Source organism: Pteropus medius, unplaced genomic scaffold (genome assembly GCF_902729225.1).
Source record: "Pteropus medius unplaced genomic scaffold, Ma_sr-lr_union100, whole genome shotgun sequence".
NCBI lineage: Eukaryota > Metazoa > Chordata > Mammalia > Chiroptera > Pteropodidae > Pteropus > Pteropus medius.
This window is the reverse complement of record NW_024354875.1, coordinates 31,156,673-31,173,726: the sequence shown is the minus strand read 5'-3', so window position 1 is coordinate 31,173,726 and position 17,054 is coordinate 31,156,673. Positions and strand designations below refer to the sequence as shown.

Sequence of the window (17,054 nt, the reverse complement as noted above, 5' to 3'; positions counted from 1 at the left end):
AATTAGATGAGGTCCAGTGGCCTTGCTGCCACACCCCTCCTGCCTCCCACAGTTCCCACGTGCTCACTGTAAACGCAAGCTTGAGATATACATACCTGTTCCCAATCATTTGTCCCAACTACCTGGGCTGACTACAAGGACTTATGAATAAAAACAATCATAGGAACCAAATGCAAACAGCCTGTGTTTTGTTATTGGACCTCAACGGTAAAAGCCCTGCTCCACACACATGAAGCTATTTGGTTTGCAGAGTGCAGGAGTGGCATTTCAGCACTGGCCGGCCTCTGCCATGGCAGCTTCCCATCTGCTCTGAACAGGTGGCAAGGGTATGAAACAGGAACGTTTGAACTGGAAGATGCTGCTGTCAGCACGTGTGTTCTGCTCGGTGGACTGCTGTCGAGGCAACCACTTCCCGATGGGGTGACGATGTCTGCAGCATTGTTCAACAGACGTGAAAAGTGGGTGCTGAAGGGACAGGAACACAAGGAGCTGGGAGAATAATGAAGCTTGCCACCAGGGGTATTTAGGAGACTGTGTGCAAAATGGAAAGAAATGCTTCAATGGGCTTGGATAAAGAAAACAGGTTTATTTAAGAAGGGGAATAAAGGTGGAGTTAAGTTTTCAAAAACTAGAAAAGCTACCTAAATAGTGAGTGAGCAGAAATATGAGGATATCTCTTAGTGAAGAAATGTCAGGGAGCAGTGCAGCTTTCTTTTCTAGACTGCAGATTGGATGTGTTCCCAAAGCCATCATTCATTTGCGTGCAGCTGAAGCAATGGTACGACCGCCTGCAGGTTTGACTTTTTAAATTTTTTGAATGAGGAAGGAGAAAACCAAAAGCTCTGTGTTGAGAAGGAAGGTTGTTCTGATATAGAAGAGGGAAAAACAAACACAACACGCCCACCCCACCTGCAGAGATGTACTGTACTCTGCAGAGTCAGTTACCTAAAGGTTTCTTCCCCCATCTCATTCCCATTTGAATGGAGGTCAGAGTTGGTGAGGTTTGGGGCAAGTCAAGCAGGACCAAAGGAAATAAGATCTTGGCTAGGGTCTGCCTTCAGTCAGACATAAATTCTGAGTTTTCTTAAGCTTTTTTCTCTTTATATTTCCCTCTCAACTTGACCTTTCTCTCTCTCTCTCTCTCTCTCTCTCTCTCTCTCTCTCTCTCATCGCCAAGGCTTGTACACACACACACACACACACACTAAATTTTTAGGAATTTCTGCTTCCTTTTATCTTTTAAAAACCACATCTTGCTTTGAATTCGTGCTTTTCCACCTTCATTTCCCTCTCCTTTTATTCAAATTTACCAGCCAGTGCCAGCCCCTTAGGCTCTAATGCACTGTGAAAGGGCAGCTGAAAAACTCATCCAAATTCCTTTTATTAGTAGAATTTACCTGTTACCCTTCCTTAAAATAGACAGTGGACCCTGGCATTTCAGAATACTTTAGTGATCAGAACTCCTCGATGTACATTAATTCTGCTAAGACATAATTTACAAGATATGATATGTAACGTTTTCAAGATTAGTACCCATCCCTTGCAGCAAATTGGAAAAGTATAAAATGAAGCACCAATTTGCACTCCAAAGTTATAAGGTTGGTGGGCTCCCCTGTCTAATCACCCAGCATGACTTCATGTTCTATCCTTGTATTCATAGAGCAACTCTCAGGAAGTAAGTAAAAACCTATTCTGGGTTATAGACAATCTGGAAATGTTAATGGTTGTTTGCAGTTCATCACCTACATATCTAGTACCGTACTTTAAAGAATAAATAATGTGCTATTAGGGTATTTTCTAAATTAAGAATTTAGAAAGGTCTTGAGTCAGTCAAGGGTATCTTATACTTGCATAGTCACGAGGTTCTCCTGGACACAGAGTGAATCTAAAAGGGAATTTTGGACAAGGGTTATACCAGAAGTTGCCTCCCTTGGCCCTTCGAACTAAGAGGACTCTGTCTGCACTGGCCCTATCATGAACTTCAGAGAATTCCAATGAACTCTAAAATATCAAAAGCAAAAGAGACGAGAAGATTGTTGTTTAACCTAAGAGCTTGTCTTCCTGAGCTAATTTAGTTAATGGTAGCCTCATTTAATTAAAAAAAAAAAAAAAAAAGCCTCTTGGAAACAATCCAGAAAGGAGATTCTATTAGGGCATCATTTAGCAAATAGTTCTTCCCAAAGATGAGGATTTCAAAACGATCCTCTCCAAAATATAAGTTTTTACCTCATAGGAGGAAAAGAGACTGGAAATGCTTTCCTGGGCTCTGGCGGGGGCAGGGGGGTGGGGTGGGGCGGGTGGCAGGTATGTGCTACAGAACCCACAGTTTTGGAATCAGTTCAAATTCTGCCTCCTCTACTTACTAGTTGTATGGCCTTGGTTAGTAAAAACCACACACAAGAAATCAGTCAGTTCTCCTTCCATCACTAGCATGCTGGATTTAGTTTGTTTAGTGATCAATTTAGTTCTGTTCCATGGCAGAAGGTGAGTACAAGCCCCCATGCAACACAGCAAGATCTTTTTATTTATTCACAGAAAAAAATACTTCCAATGAAACCAATTTCAAAATAATCAGTAGAACAAATATTCTGAATAAGTCCATTGTCTGTTTGACCAGTATACCTTTCTCCTACAATATCAATTTATACAAAAATATAAGCCAAATGGAGCTGAGCAAGCTTGCTTTTTGCCCACATGACTGACGTCCTGTTCTGTTCCTTGAGGGAGGTACTGGTTAAGCCTTCAGAGCAGCCACGAGTAAGGTTTACAAATTGTGGTATAGACCCCCAAACCCATAGGGAATGAGCATGTTTCCAAATACATATAGACTTCACAATGGATGTTAGATGGTTATCGAAATATGAGTAATAAAACATTTATTGTTTCCAATGTGAAATGACTATACCACACACTTTGCTTGCATAACGTCATTGAATTCTTGAAATGACCATAGGAGGTAAGTACTATTATTACTCCTATTCCATGTATGAAGAAGACAAGGCTCAAAGATTTTAGGTAAATTTCCCAGTCTTGCAGCTAGTAATTGGCCATGGCTCGATCTGAACCCCATTCTGTCTCATTCCAAAATCTATTTCTTTTTTTATTAAATTTATTGGGGTGACATTGGTTAATAAAATTATATAGGTTTCAAGTATACAATTCAATAATACATCATCTGTATATTGTATTATATGTTTACCACCCAAAGTCAAATCTCCTTTCGCCATCATACATTTGGCCCCCTTTACCTTTTTCTACCTCCTCTCTCCCTGCTTTCCCTCTGGTAACCACTGAACTGTCGTCTGTGTCCATGAGGTTTTGTTTGTTTGCCAAAACTTACTTCTTAAACATTATACATTGCCTTTCTATGTTGTTTGATATAATGTATAAAAGTTATCTGAAGACATGGTATTATCAAAAAGATTTGCCTCATATGTCAACAAACTTACTCTAGGATAAAGACAGACTCCAAAAAGTCTCATAAACCATGTAGATTTCAGCAAATAATGAAAAACTGAATGATATTTTCCCCCGGTCTTGGTTAGTATCCACTATTTGCATCCCGAAACCTCAGAAGTGCTTATATTTATCTTCTTGACAAGGCCTTTTGTCAAGCATTTTTACTGCCATCAAGTGACTCATCTGTTTCTTAAAGGGAGATCCCTACATTATCACACCTATCAAAAGCCTCCATAGTGCTAAACAGGGAAGCAAGACTGGCACTGATACCTGGCCCAGTGTGGGGGTGCTGAACGTATTGGAGGCCAGCTTCCTACAAGTCCACTTCTGTAATTTTATCTTGGATAAGGCAGAAAGAAACTGATGGAATTTTTTTTTTTTTGCTGTTAGTTCACTTCATATTTTCTGATGCCTTAATTAGAAATTTCCACTCATTTCCTTTCCAAATAAAGACAAATCTCTAGGAATTTTCATCACACACACACAATATCACACACACACACACACGTCAATAATGATTACAGTTATTTGTTAGGCAGAATATGTGCTTGAGTGCCACACACTAGAGGGCAGACTTCTCATATAGGCAGAGCCTGAACAATGAATAGTAGGCAGTGCAGTGAGGGAGGTAACACTGTGCAGGTATTTCAAAGGTGACAGGAAGGGAAATGAGTCCTGTCAGAGTTTAATAGTAAAAAAATAAAATTGAAGAAAGGAGGGGAATATGGGCTGACAGAATTTTACACAGGAGTCTTTCATTTTTTTGCGTCATAATCCCTTTTAGAATCTGATAGAAGTCAATGATTCAAAAAAACAAAAAACAAAAAACAAATTTACAGTGGATCTTCATTATTTGAAGATTCCATATTTGTGAATTTGCCTACTTGCTAAAATTAATTTGCAACTTCCAAATCAATACTCAATGTTTTCATGGTCACTCACAGATATGCAGAGTGGTGAAAACTCTGAGACACCTGATATGCACGTTTCCAGGTGAGGTTGAACGAGGTGACACTCTGCCTTCTCGTTTCAGCTCTGATGCTGTAAATAAGTGTCTTTTTCAAGGTCTGTTTAAGTGCCTCATTTTTTGCATTTCTGTGCTTTTGGCTGGTGACTTCTCCATTTAAGATAGCCCCTAATCATAGTGCTGAAGTGCTGTCCGGTGCTCCTAAGTGCAAGAAGGCTGTGATGTGCCTCTTGGAGAACATATGTGTGTTAGATAAGCTTTGTTCAAGTGAGAGTTATAGTGCAGTTGGCCTTGAGTTCAATGACACAAATACTATAATTGAAATATTGTTTTATCTGAAGAAATACTGCATATAACTATTTTTAAGAAATATATATCAAATAAGGTATCTTTAAATAGGAACACACATAAAAATATATTTTAATTAGCCAACCAAAACGTGACCAGAGGCTTGCAAGAACCTAATGGCATATTTTCCCTAGGAGCCATGCTTCAGTATTTGCTGATTCAGTGTTCACAGCAACTTTATAAAACATAACTTTCATGAATAATGAGAAGCGACTGTATTTAACACCGACAAAATTTTATATGTAATATCAAGAAGTTCTCAGAACCACTGAAAACCTCTTCTAGAAGTCCATATAACCCATGTTAAATAGTCCTAGTATCTTGCCACAAACTCACGAGGTTGAAAAGTAGAGTATTACAACGGATTGTAATAGCAATGTGGGTGTTAAAATTATTATTAACAAAAACGACATGAGATCCTATTAAGTGCAGGTAAGTCTTATTCTCAAAGGAAGTAAGAACGGATATGTATGTCTGTATCAATTTTGGGATAATATTCAAAAGTATGTGTGGCCGTATTGCCTATTCTTTATTAAATTTAATAATTAATATGAGTAAAAGGTAAGAAAATTGAGAGGTATGACCTGTTTATCACTCCGTCACTTTCAACATAATTGTTTCTTGATGTTAATACATATAATAGACATTAAGCAGCTAGTCCTTGAGATTTTTGTAAAACATAAGCTAGGAGGATGGAACAGTTAAAAATATTTTACAATGAGATATTTATTAACCTTTCTAACATCCCTTGTGCATGGACAAGTACACTGCTCATTTTTTGGAGGGCAAAACAAAGTGATAGGAAAGGGTTTGGTTTCTTTCCTCGCTGCTGACTCTATTTGGTCCCCGTTATCCTCCTCTGTAGGCTGATAAAGCTTCATGGAAAAATGCTTTATCTTTTCCTAGATGGACTTTATTTTCAAGTGTTATCGTTCTGTATCTAAAGTGGTCTTTCTAAGAATCAGGTGAAAAGGTCTAGAATATACCACAGTAGTATAAAGATTATTTTAAGCTAAAGACATGTATGAATCAACAGTTGCAAAAAGCTTTTTTTCAACTTCCCTTATCTGCCTAAAAGCAGATAAATCTCCTCTCTGGGAGTTTTGCAACTGGAGAAGATTGACTCCTTTCACCAAGATGACAAGTCAGCACTGGGATAGGAAATTGTCTAAATAGACATTATCTTAAAACTACTGTACTTCCCACATATTCACCTAAGAGACCATTTATTTTTCCCAAAGGTCATTTGTTCTCCCTTAAATGTCCTTCTCTTCTTCATCTCCTGGTAAGATGGTATATAAGCCCCCAAATCTAGTGGCCCCTTTGAGTCATTTTTTTTGGTGAACTCCTATAGGTACGTGATTAAAATCCGTTTGTTTGTTTTTTTACCTCTTGCTAAAGAGGTAAATTTGGGTTTAATTCATAGTCAATTTGGGTTTAATTCACAGTCCCCCAACTACTGAATTTAAGAGGGTATACAGGAAAAGATTTTTTTCCTCTGACACAGAATCAGAAAGGATTCCATGATGTTTGAAATTTCCTAACCCCTGATTCATGAACACCTTCAGTTTCTTTTCCACATTGCCCAGGTAGTAGGCCAGATAAAGAAAACTAATGTTTCCCACCTGGAATTATCCCAGGCAGGAGCACATTGAGGTCTATATTATTTGGGGTACAAACTTACTACTCACCTTGGCTCTCCCAGCACTGAAATGTGGAGGCAAAGATCTTGAGGCTGCTGTTATCCTGGCTCTTGTCTGGGCCAAGTTACCTGGGAAAATAGGACAAAGAAGTTAAAGTGAAGGACAGTTAAAGAAATTGGATTATGAGTAAATTTCCCTTTATGTCTTTATAGTTTTCTGAATTTCCCAAAAGATCCGCTCTAAATTTTAAAAATTTAGAAAAATTTGAATTTTGAAACTTCAATGATATAAAGTACAAATAAATTATGACAATTATTTATAATTAAAAATAACATACTATCAATTGAATTTATATTATTTTTGTAAGCAAAAAAGAAACAATGAAAAGTCTCTATTTCTTTCAACAAGCTAGGAATAGAAGAAAATTACCACAATATTAAAAGGCCATATATGAAAAGCCCACAGTTAACATACTCAACAATGAAAAATTGGAAGGCTTTCCCCTAAAATCAGGAACAAGGCAAGATATCACTCTTACCACTTCCATTCAACATAGTACTGGCAGTCCTAGGTAGAGCAGTTAGGCAAGAAAGAAATAAAAGCCATCTAAGTCATAAAGAAAAAAGTAAAATTATTCCAGTTTACAGGTGATATGATCTTATATGTAGATAACCTTAAAGATTCCACAAGAAAAACTATTAAAACCAATAAATTCAAAACATGGCCATAGGATACAAAAAAATATCAGTTGCATTTCTATGTACTAACAATGAAAATCTGAAAAGGAAGTTAAGAAAACAATTTCATTTATGATAGCATCAAAAAGAATAAACAACTTAGAATAAACTTAACCAACTTGGCGAAAGACTTATACACTAAAAACTACAAAACATTCCTAAAAGAAATTTTAGGACACAAATAAATAGAAAAACAAACTTGTGTGCGTGTGGAGGGGGGAGGAGAATCTTTTTCCTTTACTCCTTTTAGGTTCATTGACTGGGGCTCTGCAAATTAGACTGACAGAAGGCAGATTAACAGAAGAAAAACAAGCAGAAGTTTATTAATGCATGCATCATACATATAACAGGAGTACTCAGTGGTGAGCAACTCAAAGGGGTGGTTAGAACTAGGGCTTAACATCTTAACATCGTAACAAAAGAACAATAAATTTGTAGAGAAGTGACAAGACAAAGGAAAATATCTTTGAGTTTCTGGGGCAGTAAATTGTGGGGATGTAAATATGTGGGAAAGTTAATAGAAGATAAGGGCTAGTTAGTAAAGTTTATTCTTCTGTTGCTGTCCCTGGGCTGATAAAGATCTAGAGTTATCTCTGGTGATTAACTTCTATCCTTTCTGGTAGAGAGGAGGGCAGAGAGTCTTTAAAAGTTTATGTCCTACTTTACAAATTTATATCCTGGTTTTAGACAAATAGGTGGTGAAGGCAGGGAGCTTTTCCTATATCTGTTTCTCAACTGCCTTCAGCTCTAAATAATCCTTATGCCAATGTAACATATTTTGGGGTTACATAGTCTGCTACCTTTCACTGTGTTCATAAATTGGAAGTCTTAAAAGTATTAAGCTGTCCATGCTGCCCAAAGCAATCTACAGATTCAATACAGTATACATCAAAATCCCAATGGTATTTTTGCAGAAATAGAAAAACAACCTTAAAATTGATATAGAACCATAAATCACCCCAAAGCTCCAAAACAATCTAGAGAAAATTTCAGCATATATTATAAAGCTACAGTAATCAAAACAATATGGTACTCACATAAATACTGACATATAGACAAAAGGAACAGAATAGAGAGCTCAGAAACAAACCCATGCATATATAATCAAATAATCTTTGACATGGTGCCAAGACTACACAATGGGGAAAGGAGTGTCTTTTCAGTAAATGGTATTGGGAAAACTGGACATCTACTTGCAAAAGAATGAAACTGAACCCCTATTTCACACCACACATGAAAATCAACTCATATTGCACTTAACATCTAAGACCTGAAACTATAAAAATCCCAGAAGAAAACAGAGGGAGAAAGCTTCATAACATTGGTCTTGGCAATGATTTCTTGAATAGGACACCAAAAGCTCAGGCAGCAAAAACAAACAGAAAAGTTGGACTACATGAAACGTAAAACTTCTTCACAGCAAAGGGTACCATCAGCAGAGAGAAAAGGTAACCTACAGAATGGGAGAAAAATTTGCAAACCATATATCTCACAAGGGGTTAATTTCCAAAATATGCAGTTGCCCCTGGAACAACAAGTGTTTAAACTGTGTGGGAAATCCAAACCTGTACAGACGTTTTATAAGTTTCTTTGAGCTACACTGATGATATGCCAGGAAGCAAGATCTCAAATGCCCCCAGTATGACAGTTTGTAGTTTTTTATACACATTTGGGATTAAGGAGGGAATGTAGAGAAGATTATATGAATACAGGAGAAAGCAAGGCATGGTAATCTCTTTGACTGTATTACAGGGTAGTTTAACAAGATTATGTGCTCTCTTGAGAGTGGTTACACTTCTGAGGGGTCTGAAAAAGAGGCATTTCGAAGGTGTATTAACCATTGTTTTGCACACAAAAACAATGGACAGAGCTTGCTTAAGAGAAAGATGACATTTACTAGGGAAGTTATAGGTTTTAGGTGTGACTACCCACCATGACCTGCCCAGTAAAGAATTTATGATCAGATCACCTGTGAGGTTACTTTAGGTTAGATTTATTACAGAGCTCCTTTATCATCCACAAATGTATAAGTGGACCCGTGCAGTTCAAACCCAGTGTTCAAGGACCAACTGTATTTTCAGTCAGCAGCTGGGAATCTAAGTATGCAGAGGGCTGACTTAAGTTATATGTGTATTTTTGACAGCATGGTGCTCAGTGCCCCTAACCCTTGCATTGTTCAAGGGTCAAATGTATAAGGAATTCCTGTGATTCAATAGCAAAATATAAAATAAAAATAAAATAAAATAACCTGGTGAAAGCACGAGCAAAGGACTTGAATAAACATTTCACCAAAGATGACATACAAATGTCCAACAGACACATGAAAAGATGTGTCGACATCACTAACAATCAGGGAAATGCAAATTAAAATCGCAATGAGATATTACCTAATACCTGTAGGATGGTCATTACAAATGAAGGGAAGTAAAATACCCCAATATATGCTTCTTTGGCATATTGATTACTTTAAGTTAGTTATTTTTAAGAAACAACAGACATGGTGAAGCTCTAAAAACTGACTAGAAGTCACCCTTTCCCAAGAAACATTTGTATTTACAAGGGAAATCTCATTTTGTGAGGCTGTCTCCCTCTCTCCTACTGGAAGAAAAAAAAAATGACTCTAAATCTCTAGAAATTCTTATCAATGTAGAAGGCAAGGACTTCAATCTGCATAATAATCTTACCCTTGTTTATTGTTCTCTCCCTGATCGCCTCCCACAACTAGCCTCCTTCCCCTCCCATGCCCCCCCAACCTCCAGTCACATTTTGTCTTTAGTCAGAGATGATATTAAAGGTGGTGGCTTGGGCCATTTCAGAAAGCTATTCAGTTTTCCTGGGTCTTTCTCATGTATACAGGAGGTGTACATGTTATTAAGCTTCTGAATGGGTTTTACATTTGCTAGAGCCTTGACCTTAAACAAATTAATTAACCTCTCAGAGCTGCGGTTGCCTTGTCTATAACATGAAGACAATACTACCTAATTCTCAGAGCTGTTATAGGCATTCAAGGAAATAATTCACAAAATGCACTGTCAACATGTGGCTGGTATAAGGTAAGTGCTCACTTCACGTTACTAACATTGATGATGATGATGATGATGATGATGATGATGATGATGATGATGATTTACTGTGAACAGTTCACATAGGTCTTAAAGCAGAGAGCAGAAGGCAAGGGAATCCCAGTAACTTGCTACTGTGAGCTGTAGTTAGTTAAAAAAAGAAATGAAAGATGAGAAAAAATGATAAAGCAGCTTCCCTTTGAAACTCGATCTCTTGGCCACTCTGATTCCTACAGCCTTTTACTTCTGAAGGGTGTAAGTGACCTGCTCAGACTCTCTTCTCTCTTCGCTACCGCCCAACTACCCTTCATCTCCTCTCTCATCCCCAGCCTCCCAAACCAAGTGCGTAAAGAGATCTGTTTATATTTTTACCTACAATGTCATTTGATTTTGTAGCAAAATAAAAAGTTGTCATTGAAAGGAAATGCTGCAATTTGTACACACATAAGACACTCAAGGTTTCAAAGTTTTTAGCAAGTCTAGCAAAAAGATGTCCAATGTTTTCTCTGGCGATATCTTCAGAGGCTAAACTGTGATTAATAGCCCAGAAAGAACCCTTTGAAGCAGGATTGGTGACATCAAAGTCGTAATCCAGGGGTGGCAGGAGCTTTATAATGAGTGGAAAGCATTTTCACACATTTCAAAGGATTTACAGCATGAATAAACAATAGACCTCAGCAGATGTGCCACACACACCTTTTAGAAACATAACCTATAAGAAGTTTCCATTTTAATTTAAATGTAAATACAGTGTTCACACTTCTTTCAAATGTTAAGCATCTTCAGTGCTTTACCCCTAGACAGCCTCTTTGGCTAAAGATGCCTCATGCCCCAGAGAACCCTCCTGCACTTCCCAAAACTGTTACTGCTGACGTGTGTCCGGGAGAGAAAACGGAAGTCAGAGGCATCTAATGGAATTTACATCCTATGTGGGGATTGGGTTAAGAAAGAATCTGAAATGGAGCTTGCAATGATCCCACACAATTTCCCTGGTTCCAGCTTAAAGGGAAAGAGACAAGTGGTCTGAAGACAGAGCTGGAACGTTCAAAAGATGGCAATTTCCTGCCTGCCTCAGAGGATTTTCATCTCTTGGAAAGTACCCAGCGCCCATGATTTCATCTTTAGTCGCCTCTAATAATTACCCCCAAATGATGGGTTGCTGTTTTAAATAATCATGTATGGAATTCAGCTTCCCTCTGCTGCCCCCTCTGGGTTTACAGGATTTGTTGCAGGGTTCCAGTGGTGACTGCTGGTGGGCATTTGTTTAGGAAATTTTCCTTTTTTAATTTTCCCAAAACAAGAAATAGGTTAACAAGCTAATAAAAAGAAGCTGGAAATAAAAAAAATCAAATGCTTTATTTCATCTATTATCAGATTAGGTTATCTGAGTAGACTTGAGAACTGAAACCATGTTCCTTACAGTCAGCTTGGATACTGAAAACCCAAATCACACCTCACCATCTACATGAAAACAACTTTGTGCCATTTCTGTCTTTAGTTGCATGAATTTCTTCTACGAGGAGTCTCCTATCCAGGCAAATCATTTGATTATTCATTACAGGAACTTCCCTAAAGACCCAGGACACATCAACTCTTCAGCGGAGAATATCCACAGACAGGTTAAGCCCTATGATTCTATGAACCTCTCATTTCAAAATCCTCACTTCACTGTTCCCACCAACTGTAGACTGTTGTTGTGATCCTTACCCAATCTTAATCAAGCTGCCTCTCTTTGAAAGACCTGCTTTACATCAAACTTAGTCCCTTAATAAATTCTGACCCTGCATTTGCTTTTCCAAGACTCTGCCAAAGCTTACTGTGGTAAGCAATTAACTCTGCTTTATCTTACCAATAGGTTGTGTGACTAATGTTTAGGGAATCAACTTGGGACAAACCTATGCTAGCGTGATACGATGATTGAAATGTTCTAATTTCAGTTAATAACACTGTACCTAATAAAAATGCAAGGAGTTAAATTCAGTAGTTGTATAAAACATACTATCGTATTTTGTATGCTTAAAAAGTTTGTCTTTACATAACTATCTATCCTAAATCTATACCAAAAAGCATGTTTTAGATTTGATACATTGAGATAACTTAAAAGAGTAACAAAAATATTACACAGTTGTAGGAGCCCTAGAGAGAAAGTGTGATGTTAGATTTTATTCTGCAGCTTTTACTTCCTCCCCTGGCATTTGTCTTTGATTCTGAGTGTTGATATCAATAAATGGTCAGGGGGAAAGTGGGAGAGTTCCCAGCCCACTTAATCTCTCAAGAAAAAAACATGGATAATTTATATATTATGGAAGGGGCTGTAGTTTATATATTTTGAAAGGGGCTATAGTTATATATTATGGAAGGGGCTATGGAGGAAGAAATTAAGAGTAAATAAAAGACCAGAAGATATGCACAGATAGAAAATTCACTCTCTATTCTGAACATATAACCTTGCCTTTTTCATGTGTACAGGAAGTTCAAAGCCCAAAAGAATCCCTTCCCCAATTCGCAGTTGTTGGCATCTTAAGGACTTTTCTGCATGATGAACACCTTTAGACTATTTATCTGCTTGAAGGAAGCCAAACCAATGTTTTCACTGATTTTTTTTTTTCATTTAGAATGCGAACTAGAGCTTTTAAGATTTGTGACCCAGAGACTTCAAATTTGCAGAGCTGAGGAAAACATAATAACTCCTTTCTTCCTTAAGCTTTAAAATTCATAAACAGGAAGTCAGCTCAGCACACAACTGTACTGAATCATCAGGATGTTTCAAGAGGGCGATGAGGTTTTTCTTCCCTCGCTCGGTCAATAGTGGAGCTGAGGCTCCGTTTTCTGCATCTTACTGTGACCTTGGTGGAAGTTGCCAGTTCGGTCTATCTTGATGACAGAAATCTGCCCTTAGAGCCAAATTGTCTGCCTTCCCCACATTTTCTGGTGGCGTTTGCTTGGAAATAACATGGTTGCCAATGTCATGACATGTATTCACATAAGTACTGGAGCCCAGACTGTTAATCTCTATCCAAGAAGACGACCCATTTGGAAAAAAATGAAATGCACACACATATCTGCCAGCACCCACGTGCCACTGACATGTGAGAATCCCTTATTTCAGTCTCAGAGAAACATCCATATACAATAGAGTGGTTTTTAGTCCAATCAGGGCCAGTCCTGAGCAAAATTGTAATTTTTGCAAAGGATATATTCAAGTTACCTCACACCTCTTTTCCCATCTCTATTTCCACTTCTGAAGGCACAGCAAGGCTTTAATGCTGTATGGCTCTCCTTCCTACCCAGACAAACAATTTTACTTCCTTGCCCCTTCCAGGCAGCACAGACCTCCTCCATATTCCCATCAAACCTTTCTGTCTGTGTTCTTAACCCTCAGTTATCAATTCTCCTCCAACAACTAATCCAGATCTAATCTGTTCATAGATAAATGCATTACTTTACTCAGGTGAGACATTTATATGTAAAGGAAAGCAGAATTTGTCACTAGGTCAACACTGTACCATTTCTTGTAGTTCCCTCTTACAAAAGGGTCCACCCCGCTTACATCACATTGCTGGACATTGATCTTGATCAAGTTGCATAACCACAGAGGGTTTTCTCCATGGATGTCATGGCAGAATGCTATGGCACACAAGCAGAGGATCACCAATCTACTCAAACTTCTCATTTGACATACAAGCGAGTCACAGAGAGCAGAAGTGATCTAAAGTCAATGGCAGGCCTGGGATAAGAATCTAGGTTTCTCAATTTCAAGTCTAATGTCCTTTTCGTTGCTTCCATGCTAAAGAGGAAGAACCAAAGAACAGTTTAAAATTCCAAGCACTCTATTGGGCATCTTGCACAATGTGAGGTTAACATCCTCTTGTTTTTGAAGCCCTGAGTGTGGCTTTCTCAGTCTTAATCGAAAACACAAGGAAACATAACAGAGGGAAATCATATAACTGACTCACCATCAATAGATAAGATGTGTTGAGCAGAGCTTGTAAGGAGGGATTTTTTTTCTGTAGTAATCAGTTTATTCTCTCTCAACTAGGCATTTAATTTAGGATTCTAGTCTCAAACTATAGCATGTCGCTTTTCTACATGCAACTACCTGACCTATATGAGATTTTACTTAGACTTCAGCCTCATTAGCATTTGTAGTAGCTAGCTAGCTTGAGTTCCCTGGCGGCTTGTATCAAATCACTCATCTTTGGCCACACAGATGGATGAGTACTCTGAAGGCCACTGGAAGAACCCAAAGCTTTTGTCCATGGTCCCACCAGTACCTTGTGATGCCTTAATAAAGCCTTCCTTTTCCATGTTTTCTCTCTCCAAAAATTGCCTCCATAGTTTGTGAAGAGATTCAGAATAGGCTTCCCTAAGATATGCTACACTGGCATGTGGATTATTTTGAGCTAAAGGCAATTGAGACTCTGTGGGCTCAAGAGAAACTTTTACATCTCCCTCAAAGAAATGAAATTTGGGGACCCACCAATAATAGGAGTTATCACCAGAAGTAACTTTATGACCTATTTACAGGGCAGCACAAATTTCTATTTACTGAACATCTGCTCTTCTTATTGTCCTGTGATTTACTCTCCTCCCCTCTGAAGTCTCAGAGAATCTCACCTCATTCCTTAGCTCAAGATGTCATATATTTTACCTTTCTATCTCTGAATCTCTCATATATGTTGAGTCTCTGACTTTCTCTTGTATGAGGGATTCCTGTATGTATATAACTAAATTTGGTTATTTTCTTTTGTTAATCTGCTTCATGTAGATTTGATTTTTAGACCAGCTGAAGGAACCTAGATGGGTAAAGGAAAATTTCTCCCTCCCCTACATTAATATTTTCATTGGTAGGAAGTGGCAAGTAACTTATTTTTAGGCTTATAATTGTTAACGCTCTTGTCACAGCTGATCACCGTGAGCAATTAGCAATGGCTCTGTTTCTGTGGTCTCTTTTCAGTTAATCTTCTTTCTTCACTTTGCTATTGTGGATAAAGTGAGCTTATTCAGATCTCTGATTTTTGTATCACTCCTCTTGCTTAGCACATAAGATAGTTTTTTGTTCTCTCTTCGCAAATGTTTTTAAGATTAAGTAATTCAAGGTGTTTATCTTCAACATCTTTATATTTATTCTCTTAGTAAAAAATTATGCTTCTATCAGTTTGCAAATTAGCAAATACCAGCCATTTTGAAACATGAGATGCTTATATAAATCTTTTTTCCTATGGAGTCTCTGAAAGCATTCAAAGTTAACTTTTGACCTATAGGTATCCAAGTCTAATTTACACTTATACCAATTGTTTTGCTTTCTTTCAAAAAATGACTATTCCATATCACCTAGCTCCTTTTTGAAAGGACCTAATTTGAACACTCGGGTGTATATCTTTGAGAAAAGCTATAGTAACTTAAGAATCTAGAATATAAAGAGAGGCATACTGAAGAAGGCAACACTCTACAGGAAACAAAACTTACAACATGCCTAATTGGCCAGCATTACTCAAATCTAAGCTACATTGCCGTAGGTTTTCTGTATACCCACGCACCCAAATTACTCTCTCATTACACACACACACGCACACATATTTGTGTGTTTGTTCGTTTTTACTAATTTATAAAATGGCAGTGCCCAGAAAGCTTCCTCTATTGAACGTTGTATGTGTCATGGTGTTGAAGGATGAAGTTAATGTAAGTTTTCTTAAGTATGAGCATTGCTTTTTTTTGAGACCTTGGCTTTATGAAACTGTGATACAGCATCCAGAATAATTGTTTGATTTCAAAACTTTTTCTAAATTAAAGTCTTATCCTGCCGACTTGGGATGCAATTAATTACTGATTTTGTTTTTTAAAGAATAGAATCTACTGAGAATAAAGGCCGACAAGATTATTTCTCTGATGAAGGAACTCTACAAGCATCACAATTCTATGTTAATTATAGAGGCTGTAGCTACTCAGGGCATTCGTGTCTGAGGCTTTTTAGGTCAATGCAAATATTTACCTTGTAACAGCATTTATCTTTAAAAATGATTGATTCCTTATAAAGGTTACAGTTCTTTAAATCCAGGCACTAAGTACTTCCAGTCTCATCATTAATTAAAAAAAAAAATTTCTTCAGCACCTACTATAAGACTTGCAACATTCCATACACATAGTAGAGGCTTTAAAAAGTTTACTGAAAATGCTCCAATGCACCAGAAAAACATTTAAGGTAATTTCTACCCTTGCCTTCTCTAGATAGATCATCTCTTCCATCTCTTGGCAAATTTCAGCATCACGGATTCTTCTTTCAGTCATTCAAGAACACTATAACTCATTATTCCACTGAAGTAAGCAATGAACCATTTGTGCAATGTTAGTGTAGCACCATGGATGAGTAATAAAACCGAGTGAAATAGATTTACGGTTTAAATGTTTCTAGAGAATGTCTCTTTCAAAGCCAAAGATGTTCTTTGATGCAACACTGAAAACTACCCATGAATCTAACATTGTGTCTTGTAGCTCCTCATTGAAGTCTAAGCCCCAAGGGGGCAGGCACTAAGTCTATTCCATTTACCACTATATATCTAGTGCTTAGCATTATATATCTAGCACGTAGTAAGTGCTCAATAAATATATGTGAATAAATGAGTCAATGAATAATGTAGCATTAAATTTTTATTTAACATGACATCTAAGGCCCTCCAAGGGCAGGCCACAACTCACCTCATTTCCTTCCACATACCCTAAACTTTTTGCTAGTCTCTGGCCATACCATGCTCCCTTCATATTTTAGACTCTTTGCTCAAGCTATTTGAAGCCTGGATTGCAGAGGCGAAGTGGTAAAGATTGTGAGTTCTGGGGTCAA

The 17,054-nt window shown here is 37.7% G+C and overlaps 1 protein-coding gene across 1 annotated transcript in view; it reads right to left on the bottom strand.

Annotated features, from left to right (window-relative positions):
- Window positions 1-17,054, bottom strand: part of MYO3B (myosin IIIB) — a 361,097-nt gene that overhangs the window by 146,765 nt on the left and 197,278 nt on the right. Inside the window, exon 24 of the mRNA XM_039855816.1 lies at window positions 6,466-6,545. Within this exon, the coding sequence (XP_039711750.1) occupies window positions 6,466-6,545 (80 nt within the window). The remainder of the gene's footprint in view (window positions 1-6,465; window positions 6,546-17,054) is intronic.